Below are 15,679 nucleotides of genomic sequence, written 5' to 3'. Positions count from 1 at the left end.
ACAGAATTTAGTGACCACCAGGTTACAGCAAAGGAGAAGCAATTGCACAGGGGCATAAGTCCTAGGACACAGCGCCATGGGCAACCATCTAGAGGCTGTGAATACACAGGTGAAGCCAAGAGATACCACAGTGTCAATCAACTCAGAGACTTGAAAAAGAGGGCACTGTGACCAACTCATTCTAGGGGAAACAGCAACTAGATCCAAATCACAAACAAAACAAAATTAAAAAACATAACAACAAATTCAGACTAATTGCCTGTCTCTAACATGAGGCTCAGTGCAAAATTTTTAAACAAAATAACAAACCAAACCCAGTAGCACTATCAAAAGATAATATACACCATGACAAACTGGATTTAACCCTGTTCCAGAGAAAGAAACACAGAGAAAAAACACAGCCCTTTGCATTGCTGATTCTGCTTTCTGGAATGCTCTTTCCCTGGCTGCTAATGGGACAGATGCCTAATACTTAATGTCTCACCTTAAAATACCTTGTACTCAGAAAGACTTCACTGACTCTCCCAGGCAACTAGATGCCCTATTTTTTGCTCTCTCAACATCCTATTCATTTCCTTCCTGGCAATTAAGCAATAAGTAGTTACTGAATTTGTGTTCCTGCCTATTGGCTATCTCTCAACCCTAGCATGTGACCCTTTTGAGGCAGGAATCTTTTATCTATTTTACCTTTGGGTCTTCAACATGGACAAAGCACCTGACACACAGTAGAACTTTACAGATATGGGTTGAATAAATCAAATTCTGGAATTCTAAGGAAAACATGCAAGATACTCCAGATGATGCCAGTCTGTTTTCACAGAATCTATTACTTCCAAGAGGAATGCATACCCGGCACAGGCAGATTTCTTTCAAGAATAATGCCTTTTTTCGCTCCAGATGGGTGGGCTGCTCAGGTGACTGCAAGATCTCTCTGCAAAAATTGGAATAATTTTCTTTTGATTCAGCACCATTTTCTTCTTTAGGAGGACAACCTAACAGAAGTGAAATATTAGCAGTGTTCAAGGACAGAAACACCGTCCATATCACACTCTTGTAGAAAATCAGTCCAGTACCTCCCTTCAGGGAATGCATTCTCAGGAATAATTTAGCAAAGAAAAACAAACAATGGCCACATCAACTACACAACAGGAAGCATTTTATATACTTTTTGTGTTTAATCCACTGAGTCCCCAAATAATTCTATGAGGTAGATACTATTACCATCCTCATGTTCCAGATGAGGAAACCAAGGCCCAGAAGAGTAAAGAAACTGCTCCCATGTCACACAGCTGGTTCATGTTGGAACATGATTCAAATTCAGGGTATCAGATGCCAGAGCAAGAGATGTGACCTCAAAATCATCTATGTAAAGATGTCCCCTGTGACAATATTTGCAGTAGTTGAAATCTGTACACAGTCTCTTACTCCACTCACTTTCAATCTGTGGCCATAGTCACTTGAAATTAACCTCCAAGATTTTTCTACCCTATCACTGCTTGTCCTATCCCTGGTCAATTCTCAACTCTCCTTAGGATTCCTCTCATTTCCAAGTTAAAATTAGTCCTGCACTGTCTGATGCAGTAGGACCTCATGATTGAGCTCTTGAAATGTGGTTGCTCCCCATTGAGTCCATAGATGGCCAAATAGAAGTCCCTCAAAAGGCTGTAAGAAAATACAAGAAAAATAGAGGTGAAATAATGGGGTTATTAGAAACTTAACCTAATCAGTGCATTAATCCACTCAAATGTATTAACTTGATGGTAACTGTAGGCAGGTGTGGTTGGAGGAGGTATGTCTCTGGGGTATATATTTTGTCCCTGGTGAATGGACCTCTCACTCTGGATCCTGGTGCCACAACTTGAGTTGCTTTATTTTGTTTTTACCATGTTGTTCTGCCCCACCTCAGGGGCCATAGCAACAGATTTGGCCATCTATAGACTGAGACCTCTGAAACCATAAGCCCCAAATACACTTTCCCTCCTCTACATTGTTCTGGTCAGGTCTTTTGATCAGAGTGGTGAAAACGCTATCTAAAACACAACCTATGACATATCAACTAGGTACAAATCAGCTCCTTAACTCAAAGTGAGTTCAACTCTGTAATACAAGCCTGACTTCAGAGCTCCCCATAGGGTTAGACTGAAGTGAATCTCCCCTGAGACCACAGTTTTATTCAGCTTTCCCTCCCATCCTGCCCAGCTCCCCTCACTTCATTTCTCCTATGAGTATTCTTTCAAGAAACCATGTACACCAGAATCCCCATAACAGGCTCTGCTTTTAGGGACCCTGACCTCTGGCAGTGGCTTATCAAGTGCTAATTAGTGCATGCGAGCATTCACTGGCATTTAGGAGCTCAAATTCAGCCCAAACTCAGCAGACCACTTCATGTGGATGAGCACCCTTTTCTCAGGGACAAAAGCCACTGATTAGTCAGGACTTGGCTGAGATTCAAAACCCAGGATCTCCAGCTTCAGGACCCACACCCTCAATCACTGTGTGGTGCTGCTTCCTTGTGCTAAAGGAACAAAATCAGTAAAATTTAGAGACAGGGGCAAGCTGTGTCAACCAACAAAGGCCTGTATGCCTTTTCCTCCCTTAAAAAAAAATCACAGAGAAGTTTGTTTAAAGAACAATTATCCTGACTCTTCTGACACTGAACTGCCAACCCAGTATCTGATATCTTATATGCCTGTAGGGATATTGCACTGCATTACCACATCATGGCCATAAAACCAGGAAGTTAAAAGGGATGCAACACTGCCATCTAGTCCTTGGCCCAAATTCACATTGAATGAAAAAACCTGAAAGCACAGAGAAAAACTCATATACTCCAGTTATCTGATACTTGAAAAAGTTGCCCAAAATATATGTTGGAGAAAAGATAGACTTTCAACAAATGGTGCTGGGGAAAATAAATACCCGTATGTAGAAGAATGAAAGTTGACCTCTATCTCTCATGCTACATAAAAATCAAATCAAAGCAGACCAAAGACCTAGGAATTAAGACCATAAACTTTTTAATGGCTGGAAGTAAACAGATGTGACATTTGGATATATTGGAGAAGGCACAAACTCCCATAACAAGACTCTAAGTGTTCAAGAAATAAAAGCAAGAATCAGTGAGATGGCATCAAATTAAAAAGCTTCTGCACTTAGCAAGGGAAACAATTAAGTATGTGAAAGAAGAGCCTACAGAAAGAGAAAAAATCTTTTTCTGCTACTCCTCTGATAAAGAATTAATATCTAGAATGTAGAAAAAACTCAAAAAACTTAACACCAAAAAATAAATAAATAATGTAATCAATAAATGGGGAAAATAACTAAATAAACATTTCTCAAAAGAAATATAAATAGCTAACAAAAATGTTCAACATTTCTATCAACTGGGAAATGAGAATAAAAACTACACTGAGATTTCATCTCTGTTTAGAATGGCAATCATCAAGAATACAAATAAAAACATCTTCTGGCGGGGACTTGGAGGGAAAGATACACTCATACATTACTGGTGAGACTGAAAATCAGTACAATCACTTTAAAAAGCAGTACAGGGATTCCTCAAAAGACAAGGAACCACCACATGATCCAGCTTTCTCACTCCTTGGTATTTATCCAAAAGAAATAAAATCAGCATAGTATAGAGATATAGGCACATCAATGTTTATAGTAGTGCAATTCACAATAATCAAGTCATGGAACCAGTCCAGCCACCTGTCAACAGATGAATGAATTAAGAAAATATGGTATATGTACACAATGGAGTTTTACTCAGATATAAAGAAGAATACAATTATGACATTTCCTAGCTATTGAATGGATCTGGAGAACATCATGCGAAGTAAAATAAGGCTGATTCAGAAAGTCAAGAGTCTAATGTTTTCTCTCATATGTTGAAGCTAGACTAAAATAAGGAAATCTCATGATAGAAGGGAAGTCTGTGGAGAAGAAGAAGGAGATTAAAGGGGCACTATGAGGAATGGGAAGAGGGAGAAACTATAGAATGAAATTGACACTGTCAAGAACCATTTGTGGACTTTGTATGGACCAAACCTGCATCATAGCCAGTGAATAGGAAAATCTTGTATCTGGGAACTTCCAGTGGCATTCTGCTGGTTAAGACCACCCAGATACATGTGAATTTCTATTCAGCTCAATTATATCCCATACAGGGCAGAAGATGGGGTAACCTGCTGCAGTCACCTAGCCACAGACTCCCAGACATGGGTGTAGCTTCCCAAAATGCCAATCAACCTGTTGACTGCAAGACTCCACTCCTGAAACCTTATCCCTGACTTTGATGTACCCCCTTAAATAAACCACCAGAAGCATTTTCTAATTGTTCTGTTCTAGCTAGTACCAGGACTGGAAGAATCTATCAGGCACTCCCTTAAAACTATAATTCTGACTTTGTCTTTTATTTCTTCACTAATTACTTCAGAGTTTATTTTCTCAAGTGGTTTATCCCCACCTGCAGGAAAAATTACCCTGGAGAGGTGCTGGCCAGCCCATGATATAACTCAAATGTGCTATGTACATATATTAATATACCACAGTGAATTCCACCTTTATGCATATCTATAAAGCACCGATTTAAAAAAATAGAAGGAAGACCAGTAGAGTGGAGGAAGGGGAAAGGGGGCAGGGAGGAGGGGAGGGCAAGAAGAAGCACTGGGGAATGAAATGAAGCAAATTATATTTAATGCATGTATGATTATATCAAAATGAACCCCACTGCTATGTATAACTCTAACAATGATTTTTTAAAGAGAGAGAGAATTTTTAATATTTATTTTTCATTTTTCAGTGAACACATCTTTATTTTATATTTATGTGGTGCTGAGAATCAAATCCAGTGCCCTGCGCATGCCAGGCAAGTGTGTTCCACTTGAGCCACATCCCCAGCCCAATAATTTTTTTTAAAAATTAAATAAGAAAGAAGATAACAGCAACCTGTGTGACCAAATATACTGAAACACCTTACCAACAAGTATCATGGCAGATATTACTACAGAGAGAACACATAGCACCCAGGACTCCAGAAATATGATTCAGCCTTTTCATTAGGGCAACAGATATCAGAGCACCTACCCCTATGCCTTTATTTTGAATTTTGGAGGAAATTGAGGGTGTCTTTTTTGTGGTGGGGATTGAATCCTGGGGCACTCTACCACTGAGCTAGATCACCAGTCCTTGTACTCTTTGAAACAAGGTCTAAGTTGCTGAGGCTGGTCTTAAACTTGTTATCCTCCTGCCTCAGCTTCTTGAGTCACTGGATTAAGGTGTGTCATCATGTCCAACTTATTTTCAATTTTTAATGATGCATAGTAATTATGCACAATATTAGAATTTGTTGTGATACATTCATGCATGCACAACTAACAGTTTAGTCTCATACTCCCTCTTTCCCTCCTTTGCTTCACTTTCTTCCTCTCTCCCCACCATCCCCAGATCACCTTCCAATAGTCTGCTGGTTTATCCATGAGGGGTTTTTTTTCCCCTCTTTTCTCTCAAAAAACCTATGGTCTCAAAAAACCATAATTTCAGTATGATATGATTTAATTGCCTCCATTTTCCTCCAAATGACACAATTTTGTTGTTCTTTAGGGCTGAGTAAAACTCTATTGTGGGGTTGGGGTTGTGGCTCAGTGGTAGAACGCTTGACTTGTACATGTGAGGCCCTGGGTTCAATCCTCAACACTACATAAAAAATAAACAAAATTAAGTTATTGTGTTCATCCACAATTTAAAAATATTTTAAAAACTTCATTGTGTGTGTGTGTATGTGTGTGTGTGTGACATTTTCTTTATTCATTTTATCTGTTGAAAGACACTTAGAGTGGTTCTATAACTTGGCTATTGTAGGACTGGGGATGAGGCACAGTGGTAAAGCATTTGCCTGGCATGTGTGAGGCACCACAAAAAGTAAATACATACATACATAATTTAACAATTGTGAATTGTAGTGCTATCATGGGTATGCATGCATCACTATAATATGCTGACTTTAATTGTTTGGATAAATACCAAGAAATAATAAGCTGGTTCATAAAGTGGTTCCATCTCTAGTCTTTTGGGGAACACTCCATACAGGTCTCCATGGTGATGGAACTAATTTACAATCCCACAAACAGTGTACAAGTCTTACTGTCCCCCCCCACATCCTTGCCAGTATTTATTTTTTGTTATTGATTATTGCCATTTCAAATGAAGAGAGATAAAAATCTCATTAAATTTTCCTGATTTCTAAGAATATTGAACATTTCTTCACATACATGTTGGCCATTTGTATTTCTCTTTTTGAGAAACATCTGGCTACTAAACTTGTATATTTACTGATTGGCTTAATTTTCTGGTGTTAGTATTTTAGTTCTTTATATATTTTGGATATTAATTTTCCATCGGGGGAGTAACTTATAAAGATTTTCTCTCATTCTGTAGGCTCTCTTACTGTGCTGTGCCCCTCCCCTGACTCAGGCAATGGCAAGGCCCTACTGAGGTGAATGGCACAAGTAATCCATCCTCTGGAGGAGCACAGTATGTTTCTGGGAATGGGCTAGTTTGTTTTTGTATTCCTATAATAAGTATAGTTGTGACTTCTCATATGGCCATTAAGTATGAAGGAAAAAACATGACTTTCCCAATTAATGTAACTACTTTTAAAGAATAAATCTGTTCGCTCTAAATGCAATGATTCAGCTGTGGGACATAAATTGTTAATGTTTAATGAAAAAAAACCCTGTAGGAAAAACAGTCAAGGAAGTTTTTGAGAAATTAAATTAAAATCTAGAGAAGACGAATTAATGTTAAGAAGACAGATTAGTACTTAGTACTGGGCAACTTGTTCTTGTTCCTGTGCACAATGGTTTGTGCTCTTACTCTTGTTTGATTAAAATTAATAGCCTCTTTTTTCAAGTTAACCACTTATCGTAACCGTGGCACCAGTTCCAGTCAGTAAGTCAAGAAAGAATAGTCAAGGTATAGGCTAATAGTCTGGGACATTTCTAACTATTATTGAAAGTTAACTAAGCAGAAACAGCTCAAAGCAAAACACAAACTGAAAGGAAAAATGCTTGCTTATGCATAAGCCAAGATACATTCTTCTATTCTAATTGTAGCTGTGTAATACTTTGTTTCTTTGAATAATGATTCCTGTTTTGTAACCACAAAATACTGTGAGCCTGCCAAAATGAAAAGTATATATGATTAACTTCACAAGTAAAGATTGGGATTCAGCACCTTCACTTTGGTGTCTGTGCTGTTTCTCCACACCCCCTTTCGCCGACTCCTCACCATCCATTCATCTCCTGAGACCCACTGTTGGAGCTGGACTCTGACATTAATGCTCTTAGTTGATTCCTTTGCTGTACAGAGTTTTTAATCCATTAATCATCTTAACAATAAGGTTTTTGTGTTCTTTTTCCAGGCTTTCATCCATTTTGATACCTGTAGATTCAGTGATTGAGGGTATAAACATTTGAAGGTATGTTGTTGGCTGTTTGGGAAAAGCTATGTTGTTTACACAACTGCTGTGATGAAAGTCTCTTCTATTATGTGATGGTCTTTAAATGAGCACTTATGTCTTTAAAATCTACCCTGAATGAAACCAACTTGATCATGATGTATCATCTTTGTGGCATATTTTTAATTCAATTTGCTAATTAATTTATCAGATGAAATTTGTCTGCTATCATTTTCCTGAATGGGTTATCAATGTCATTAGCCTGTATCTCTACTCTTTCTTCAATATCTACAAGACTTAAATGTGATTTCTGAAACTGTCCCAGAGTTCTCATACAATCCTATCTTAGTTACTTGTTTTTATCTTTTTCTTTAATAGTGTCTGATTGTTCAAGTCTGTAACCTTATCTGCAAGCTCTGAAATTCTGTCTTCTGCTTAGCTTAATCTATTGTAGAAATTTTCAACTTAATTAGCTTAAAAACATCCAATCAGCATAATCAAACTAACTTCAGCCACTAGTATAACTTTGAGAAGACAAAGTAACTGCCAGCAACTGGTAACTCAACAGCAAAACATATATTAATATATATTTTAAAACTTATTACTGTTGATTTTTACACTCTATTAATTGGATTAAGGGACCAAGAAATAATAATTAAGTAATGAAATTCATAATTATTATGTACTTTTTCAGAATTCTACGTAATTTTATGAATTTCATTACTTAATTAAATCATTGCTCAATACTTCCTTTCTTATATCTCATCTCTATTTTCTTCCCTTCTCTTTCATCTTTTTTTCTCTTCTCTCCTCCTTCCCTTTCCTACTGTTCTCATCTTTCTCTTTTCTTTATTTCTTGGTCCCTTAATCCAATACAATTTAGTATTACATAGACTATCACTAATGCTTAAACCTTTAGCCTATTCTATTATCTCACAACCATTTTCTCATTTGTTAATAGAGTTTAAAATCAATAGTAATACGTTTTAAATGATCAATTTGATTGGTTTGGGTTACAGCTGAGAATGAATTAGAAATCACTTTGCATGAGCACCTGATGCAAAAGTAATCACAAAAAAGACTAAGTTTTCTTCATGCTCAGATTTTTTTAATGGAAATATTTATTTATGGGGTTTCAATTTTGATATCCCCCAGCTATGAGGATGATTGTGTGACACAATTACTATACTATTTATTCATTCTCAGCTGTAATCCAAACCAATCAAATTGTTAGGAGAGTCTATATGCTCAACTCTGCCTCCTCCTTGCCTGGAAGAAAATATGGGGTGGAAGGAGCAGAACTGATCATTTAAAAGCAATATTCCCCTAAACATAGCCCTGTTATTGCAACTGAGGATGGGAAAGCAATTCTGGTGAATGCTGCTGTAGCCCTCTTACCCTGGAAGCCCATGGATTCAGAATATGCCATACCCCTCATTATGATAGCCTTGGTCCATGTAGTGGTGGAGGTGTGTACAAGATGCCCAGGTTGCAGCAGCACATTATCCAGTATTCCAGCATTTCTGGGTGTGTTCATCAGCTGTTAGTCACTGCTGCAATCAAAAGACCTGACAAGAACAATTAGAGGAGGAAAAGTTCATTTGAGGGTTCATGGTTTCAGAGGCCAACTCCATTCCCCAGGGCCTAGTATGAGGCAGAACATCATAGAGAAAGAGTGTGGCAGAGGAAAGAAGCTGGGAACATGGCAACAGGAATGTGAGAGAGAGAGAGAGAGAGAGAGAGAGAGAGAGAGAGAGAGAGAGATTTCCCTCATCACTGACAAAATATAGACCCCAAAGGCTTGCCCACAATGACCCATCTCCTCCAGCCACAATCTACCTGCCTATAGTTACCTCCCAGTTAATTCCTATCCAGTGGATTAATGCACTGATTAGGTGCAGTTTCTCATAGCCCAATCATGTTGCCTCTAAACCCTCTCGCATTATCTCACACATGAGCTAAACTACAACACTGGGCATAGGGAGGGGGTGAGGCCACAGTATAATGTTATAGGTCACTGTTTTCCACCAAACCCTAATCTGTCCCAGTTCCACCACCTGTTGGTCTTAATTCTTATCAAAAAAATTCAGACCACTAATTTCAAATGAAAGCACTCTTCACTCTTTTCCACTCCAGAATTACCAACCCACAACCACAACACCTATCACTATCCAGAGCTTCCACTGAGTCTTTGTCAAAGTCTCGCTCCTATTCTCAGATTAACCCATGACTTAGGCACCCACCACTCCACTGAATAGCAATGCACAGTGGCCTTTGCATCCTGGGCTCTCAAACATAAAGTATACCAATAATAAGACAAAGATAAGTTTTATGTAGAGAAATAAAAATGAAAAACAAGAAGAAAAAACAAGACCTATTGTTTTAGAAATCCAAACAAAAAGTATTTTTAAACTAGGGCTACTTCCCCATTTTCACTAACCCCACATCTGGCTACTGAGCAATAACCAAGTATATTTTCTGTTCAGATTGTGAGTTTTCTGGACAATGGAGTCTGCTTCTCTTAAACTCACTAGGAAAGTTTCTTTCAAGTTGTTGATGGGGACCTTCTCCTCCTCCTCTGAGCCACAGTCTGTGTGGCATTGCCACAATCTATGCCTCTCTTTAATTCTCTTTCTATTCTAAAAAAAATATTTCTGGCTTTATCCCAGTTTCTAGCTGAGTTGCCTTTTGGTGTTTCAATGTGATGTTAAAGAACTGTTATTTTGATTCAATCTCAGAGACCTGTAAATAATTCAAAAGGAGACAGAAGCAAGGTGCAGTGGCAGAATGGCAGAATCACCTCTTACCCAATACCTATCACTTGCCCAAGCTACCAGCTTTATTTATATCAGTAAGTTACATTAGGTCACTGGTATCAGTAGAATATTATTGTTTGTTCATTGTTTCATTGGGCAGGTTACAGAGTTAGCAACATTATGCAGCTTATTCCTCAGTTACATACTATAGTTGCAATGTGCACTGTTAGGAGCTTTGTGTAGCTCTCAAGGAAGTCCATTGTTTAAAGTTACTGTTATGTGGACAGGTTCCAGCCCAGTGGAGCTTGGTGAAACATTGTGGTTTCTAGCAAGAGAATTTCTTTATTTCCAGGAGCTGTGTGCCTGAGATCAAGGTCTAGACTAATAAGACTCTAGCACAGAGCCTCCTCATGCGGGGCATTGCTATAGCAGCTAGGCATTCCATATCTTTGCACAGAAACTTTTCTAACAGCTAAGCATGCCACAGCCATGAAGTCATCAGAGACCCCAATCCCATATACAGGACCCTTACAGAGATATGGGGTGGGTTAGTCTAGTCTGCCATTTCTTCTAATTTTATTATTCTTGATAAATGGGTAATTACTCTATGGGTAGAAAACAAGCTGTAGGAGCGGGCTTAACAGGATTCTTATAAAGTAATACTTGTCACGTATAAGCCCCCATCATATTTCTGATGGGAGAGATGCCATGACTGAGTGTTTGTAAATGTAAACCATCTCATTATCTTAACTCTAAATAGACCTTTTCCCAGTCTGCTTAACTTATAATAAGCTGTGCTTGTGTGCTTCCTCTTCTCTTTCTTCTTTCTCATTGTCATCCCTTCTGCAGTAATGACACTCTAACCAACTCTTCCCATACATCTTGTTTATAAATTCCCATGGTGCCCATCACCAGCCTGATAAAATGTATTATCTCACAAATATATCTCCTGATTCTTCCCTTGGGAGTTTGTCAAGAATCCTGAAGTGTCTACTGTCATAGTTTGTCATCTCTGAATGAAGATTTTCTTCAATAGGTATCAGATAAGATCCACAGCTTCTCCATAAAGTGTAAAATGTGAATACACCTATTCATTCATGCTTTATTCAGAGCCAAATGTGTGAATATTAAATATGAATATTGTGCCAACTGTGGCCTGGGAACCATACAGTAATCTTTCTCAAGAGCAGTTTTCAAGTAGAGTAAATGAGATACATACATGTGCTTGGCTGAAGATGTTCACATGGCATTCCTTGGGTGCTTGATGTGACAGAGCCCTATAAAGAAGTAATTAAATAAGAATGGAATCAAAATGAGGTGAGGGTGTGGGGAAAAATTTACGTGAACACATTGCATATAGAGCTGCAGATTGGTGCAACAAATGTGGAAAGTAATATGGAGATTTCTCAGAAAATTTGTAAAAGAGCCTGCATTTGACCTAGCTATTCCACTCCTCAATTTATAACCAAGGGACTTAAAATCTCCATGTTACAGTGATGTAGCCACATAAATGTTTATAGCAGCTCAACTCAAAATAGCTAGACTATGGAACCAATCTAGGTGCCCTTCAACAGATGAATGGATTAAAAATGTGGTATATATACACAATGGAATGTTACTGGACCTTAAAGAAGAATGAAATTATGGCATTTGCAGGTAAGTGGATGGAGTTGGAGAAAATCATGCTAAGTGAAATAAGCCAATCCCCAAAAACCAAAGGTCAAATGTTTTCTCTGATATGCAGATGCTAATTCACAATAAGTGGGGGCTAGGGAAAAATAGAGCTACTTGGATTAGGCAGAGGAGAGTAAAGGAAAGGGAGATAGGGTAAGGGGGTATGAAGGGGGGTAGAAAGGATAGTAGAATGAATTGGACATTATTACCCTATGTACATATGTGATTACATGATTTGGTGTGATTCTATATCGTGTAAATCAAAAATAATGAGGAGTTATACTCCATTTATGTATGATGTGTCAAAGTGCACTCTACTGTCTAGGAATTGCATAGGTTTGGGTCTCATTCCTAGGTCTTTGATCCATTTTTAGTTGACTTTGGGGCAGTGTGAGAGAGAAGAATCTACTCTCATTCTTCTACATATGAAGAACCAGTTTTCCCAGCACCTTTGTTAAAAAGGCTATCTTCTCTCCAATGTATGCTTTTGGTACCTTTGCCAAAGGTCAGATGATTCTATCTGTAAGATACCCACGTTATACTAAAGATATGCATGGGTGAAAGAAAAGAGATATAAAAGATACTGGACACAGATAATAACAAAAGATAGCAAGAATGGCCACATTAATATCAGACAAATAATTGCAACTTAAAAACTGTTAAAAGCTGGGCATAGTGGTGCATGCCTATAATCGCAGTGACTCAGAAGGCTGAAACTGGAGGATGGCAAGTTCAAAGCCAGCCTCAGCAACAACAAGGTGCTAAGCAACTCAGAGAGACCCTGTCTCTAAATAAAATACAAAATAGAACTGGGGATGTTGCTCAGTGGTCAAGTACCCCTGAGTTCAGTGAGTACCCCCTCCCCAATAAAAAAAGAAAAAATATCAAAAGCACTAATTTGAAAAAAAACTGTAAATATCTGAAAGATCAACATAGTAGTGCTCTTGGAAGACTAAGAATGTGGAGGGGATGGAAAGGGGAAATAATGAGAACAGAAGTGGAGAAAATTATATTCCGTGCATGTATGATGTTAAAATGAACCCTAATATTATGCATAACTAATAGAAACAAATACAAAACTGTTAAAAGAAACAAAGATGGGGCTGAGCTTACAACTCAATGGTAGAGTGCTAGCGTAGCACAAGTAAGTCACTGGGTTCAATACTCAGCACTATTGAGAGCCACAGCCAGGTCAACATGGTGCCTGGCATTTTGCCAGAAGGGGCAGCTCCTGCTGCCTTGGGTGCCCGCTACTTTTGAGTTCTCATGGAGTTCCCGTTGGTTCTCGCAGAGTTTTGGTGGAGTTCTGGAGAGTTCCCATTTGGGTTTGGGCAATAAAGTAGTTCCTGTTTGAACCTACAAGTGGCTCATGACCTCTGATTATTTGTGCCCAGCCAGACTGTGGTATTTGGTAGCCTGTATAGGAAACACTTGAGGGTAAATGATAAGGTAAACTGCTCGCCCCTGAGGGCAGGGTGAGAGGATGGGTGACTATATTAAGAGAGTGTATTATTCTTTTGATTTGTTACATTTCTGTTTCAAGCTGTCTGCCCCTAGAGATAAATAGGATGCTAGAAAAGTTGTTCAGCCCTGAGGAAGAAATAGAGATAGACCACGGATGCACATGTCAAGAATATAAAAAACTGATACAACAAATTTTTGTTCTGTTTTTGTTTCATTTTGTTTTGATTTTGTTTTGTATTATCTTGTTGGGTTGCGTTATCTTTATAGCAGAAATATGGAATTCAAAATTAGTAAAAACCAAACTGAAATGGTGTTAAGTAAATTGCTAGAGGAAGGAGGCATCTCAGTAAAATCAAGAACAGTTAGGGCATACGTTAAGATGATACAAAGGTGTAGCCCATGGTTCACTAAAGAGGGGTTGTTAAATATATCACAATGGAACCATCATGGTGAAGATTTAAAAAGAATAGAAAAGGAAAGCCCAGGAATTCTGCCAGTTGACACATTACCATTGTGGACGTTGGTACAATCTTGTTTGCTTAGTCTAGGAGAAGACATCCTATATCAAGTAAAAGAGGAAGTCTCTCGAGTTAGTCAGACAAGGGAAAAAAGTTTAGAGGAGGGGGGCTATCAGGGGAGAAGTTACAAGGGGAGGTTTCTACTAACACCTTTCTATCACTGGAGGGCATGAGTGTCAAACCAACAGCTCCACCTATGTATACAGAGACAACATATGCTGAGTGGCCCTCAACCCCCATAGTTGATAGATGGGATCCTGAGACAGGACCTCAAAGATTAGCATGCCCTGTATTTGAGGAGGCAGGAGGGCAGGGAATTCACCATGCTTTAGATTTCAAAACAGTGAAGCAGCTGAAAGAGGCTGTAACAATCTATGGTCCTCAAGCAACCTTCACTGTAAGTATGGTCAAATCCATTATCAACTTGAACATGACGCCAGCAAATTGGGCTAGTACGTGCAAAGTTGTGCTAAATGGAGGACAATATCTGTTATGGAAGGTTGCTTATCAGGAATTTTGCACGGAGATGGCTAGGCGAAATGCAGCGGCCGATTATCCTCAAAGAAATCTAGATATGTTGTTAGGAGAGGGACCTTATGAGGGTCAGCTACAACAAATTAGATATCATCCTGCCATGTACTCACAAATTATTTCAGCTGCAGTTAGGGCATGGAAAACTTTACAGGGGCATGGAGATTTACAAGGTCAATTATCTAAGGTAATACAAGGACCTAATGATCCTTACACTGAATTTGTAGATAGGCTTATACAAACAGCTACCAGAATCCTTGGGGATGTAGAACAAGCGATGCCATTAATAAAACAACTAGCCTACAAACAAGCAAACAGATGGTGCAGGGAGGCTATTAGACCATGGAAACATGGAGATTTAAACACATATATTAAATTATGCAGAGACATTAATGAACAAGGGCAAGTCTTGGCAGCTGCAGTACAACAGGCTTTAGGTGCCAGGCCAAAAACATGCTACAATTGTGGACAAACAGGACATTTTAGAAGGAGTTGCTCCATAGGAGGAGGGTTTAACAAAACTGGATATGATCAAAGGGGTAGAATACTGGGTATTTGCCCACGATGCCATAGAGGGAGACATTGGGCTAATGAATGCCATTCTCAAACCACTATAGAGGGTACTTGTCCATCAAAAAAATGGACAAGGACCAGGTGTTTACCCACGATATCATAGAGAAAAACATTGGGCTCCATTGCCAAAAAATGGACAGGGGTGCCCAATGCTCTGGGTCCCACGACCACAAATATATGGGGCATTGGAGGAACCTAGCAACACCATCATGGTAGTGCCCAGGAAGATCCCTCATTAGACAAACCAGAGGGAGCACAGGGTTGGACATCTGCACCTCCACCAGAGCAGTACTAACTACAGAGATGGGAGTTCGAATCATTCCCACAGGGGTAAAAGGACCTCTTCCCCAAGGAACAGTAGGCTTATTATTAGGATGCAGTTCTTCTACTCTAAAAGGATTTATGATAAGTCCTGGGGTAATTGATCCTGATTATGAAGGTGAAATAAAAATTATAGCCAGTTCTCCAAGGGGTATATCAGTAATTTCACCAGGAGATAGAATAGCACAGTTATTAATTATACCCAGCCTACATGATAAATTTTCCAGTCATACTATAGAAAGAGGTTCCAGGGGATTAGACTCCATAGGTGTAGATTGGCCTATGCTATCTTTAAATTTAGATTATCACCCAATGCTAAAACTAAATATTCAAGGACATGAATTTAATGGGCTACTGGATACAGGTGCAGACCTTAGCATTAT

The 15,679-nt window shown here is 38.8% G+C and overlaps 1 protein-coding gene across 2 annotated transcripts in view; it reads right to left on the bottom strand.

Moving 5' to 3' along the window:
- Window positions 1-8,890: 8,890 nt before the first annotated feature.
- Window positions 8,891-15,679, bottom strand: part of Zscan25 (zinc finger and SCAN domain containing 25) — a 44,518-nt gene continuing 37,729 nt past the window's right edge. The window contains exons 6-7 of one of the 2 annotated variants that reach the window (XM_078023756.1): window positions 11,435-11,492; window positions 8,891-9,027 (exon numbers count right to left, since the gene is read on the bottom strand). In XM_078023756.1, coding sequence (XP_077879882.1) covers window positions 11,455-11,492 — 38 coding nt within the window. In that variant the 3' untranslated portion in view covers window positions 8,891-9,027; window positions 11,435-11,454. The remainder of the gene's footprint in view (window positions 9,028-11,434; window positions 11,493-15,679) is intronic. The other variant, XM_078023758.1, reaches the window with a different exon arrangement.

The sequence above is a fragment of the Ictidomys tridecemlineatus genome, chromosome 10 (genome assembly GCF_052094955.1).
Source record: "Ictidomys tridecemlineatus isolate mIctTri1 chromosome 10, mIctTri1.hap1, whole genome shotgun sequence".
NCBI classification, from domain to species: Eukaryota; Metazoa; Chordata; class Mammalia; order Rodentia; family Sciuridae; genus Ictidomys; species Ictidomys tridecemlineatus.
The sequence above is the reverse complement of the archived record's forward strand: the minus strand, read 5'-3'. Positions and strand labels throughout refer to the sequence as shown.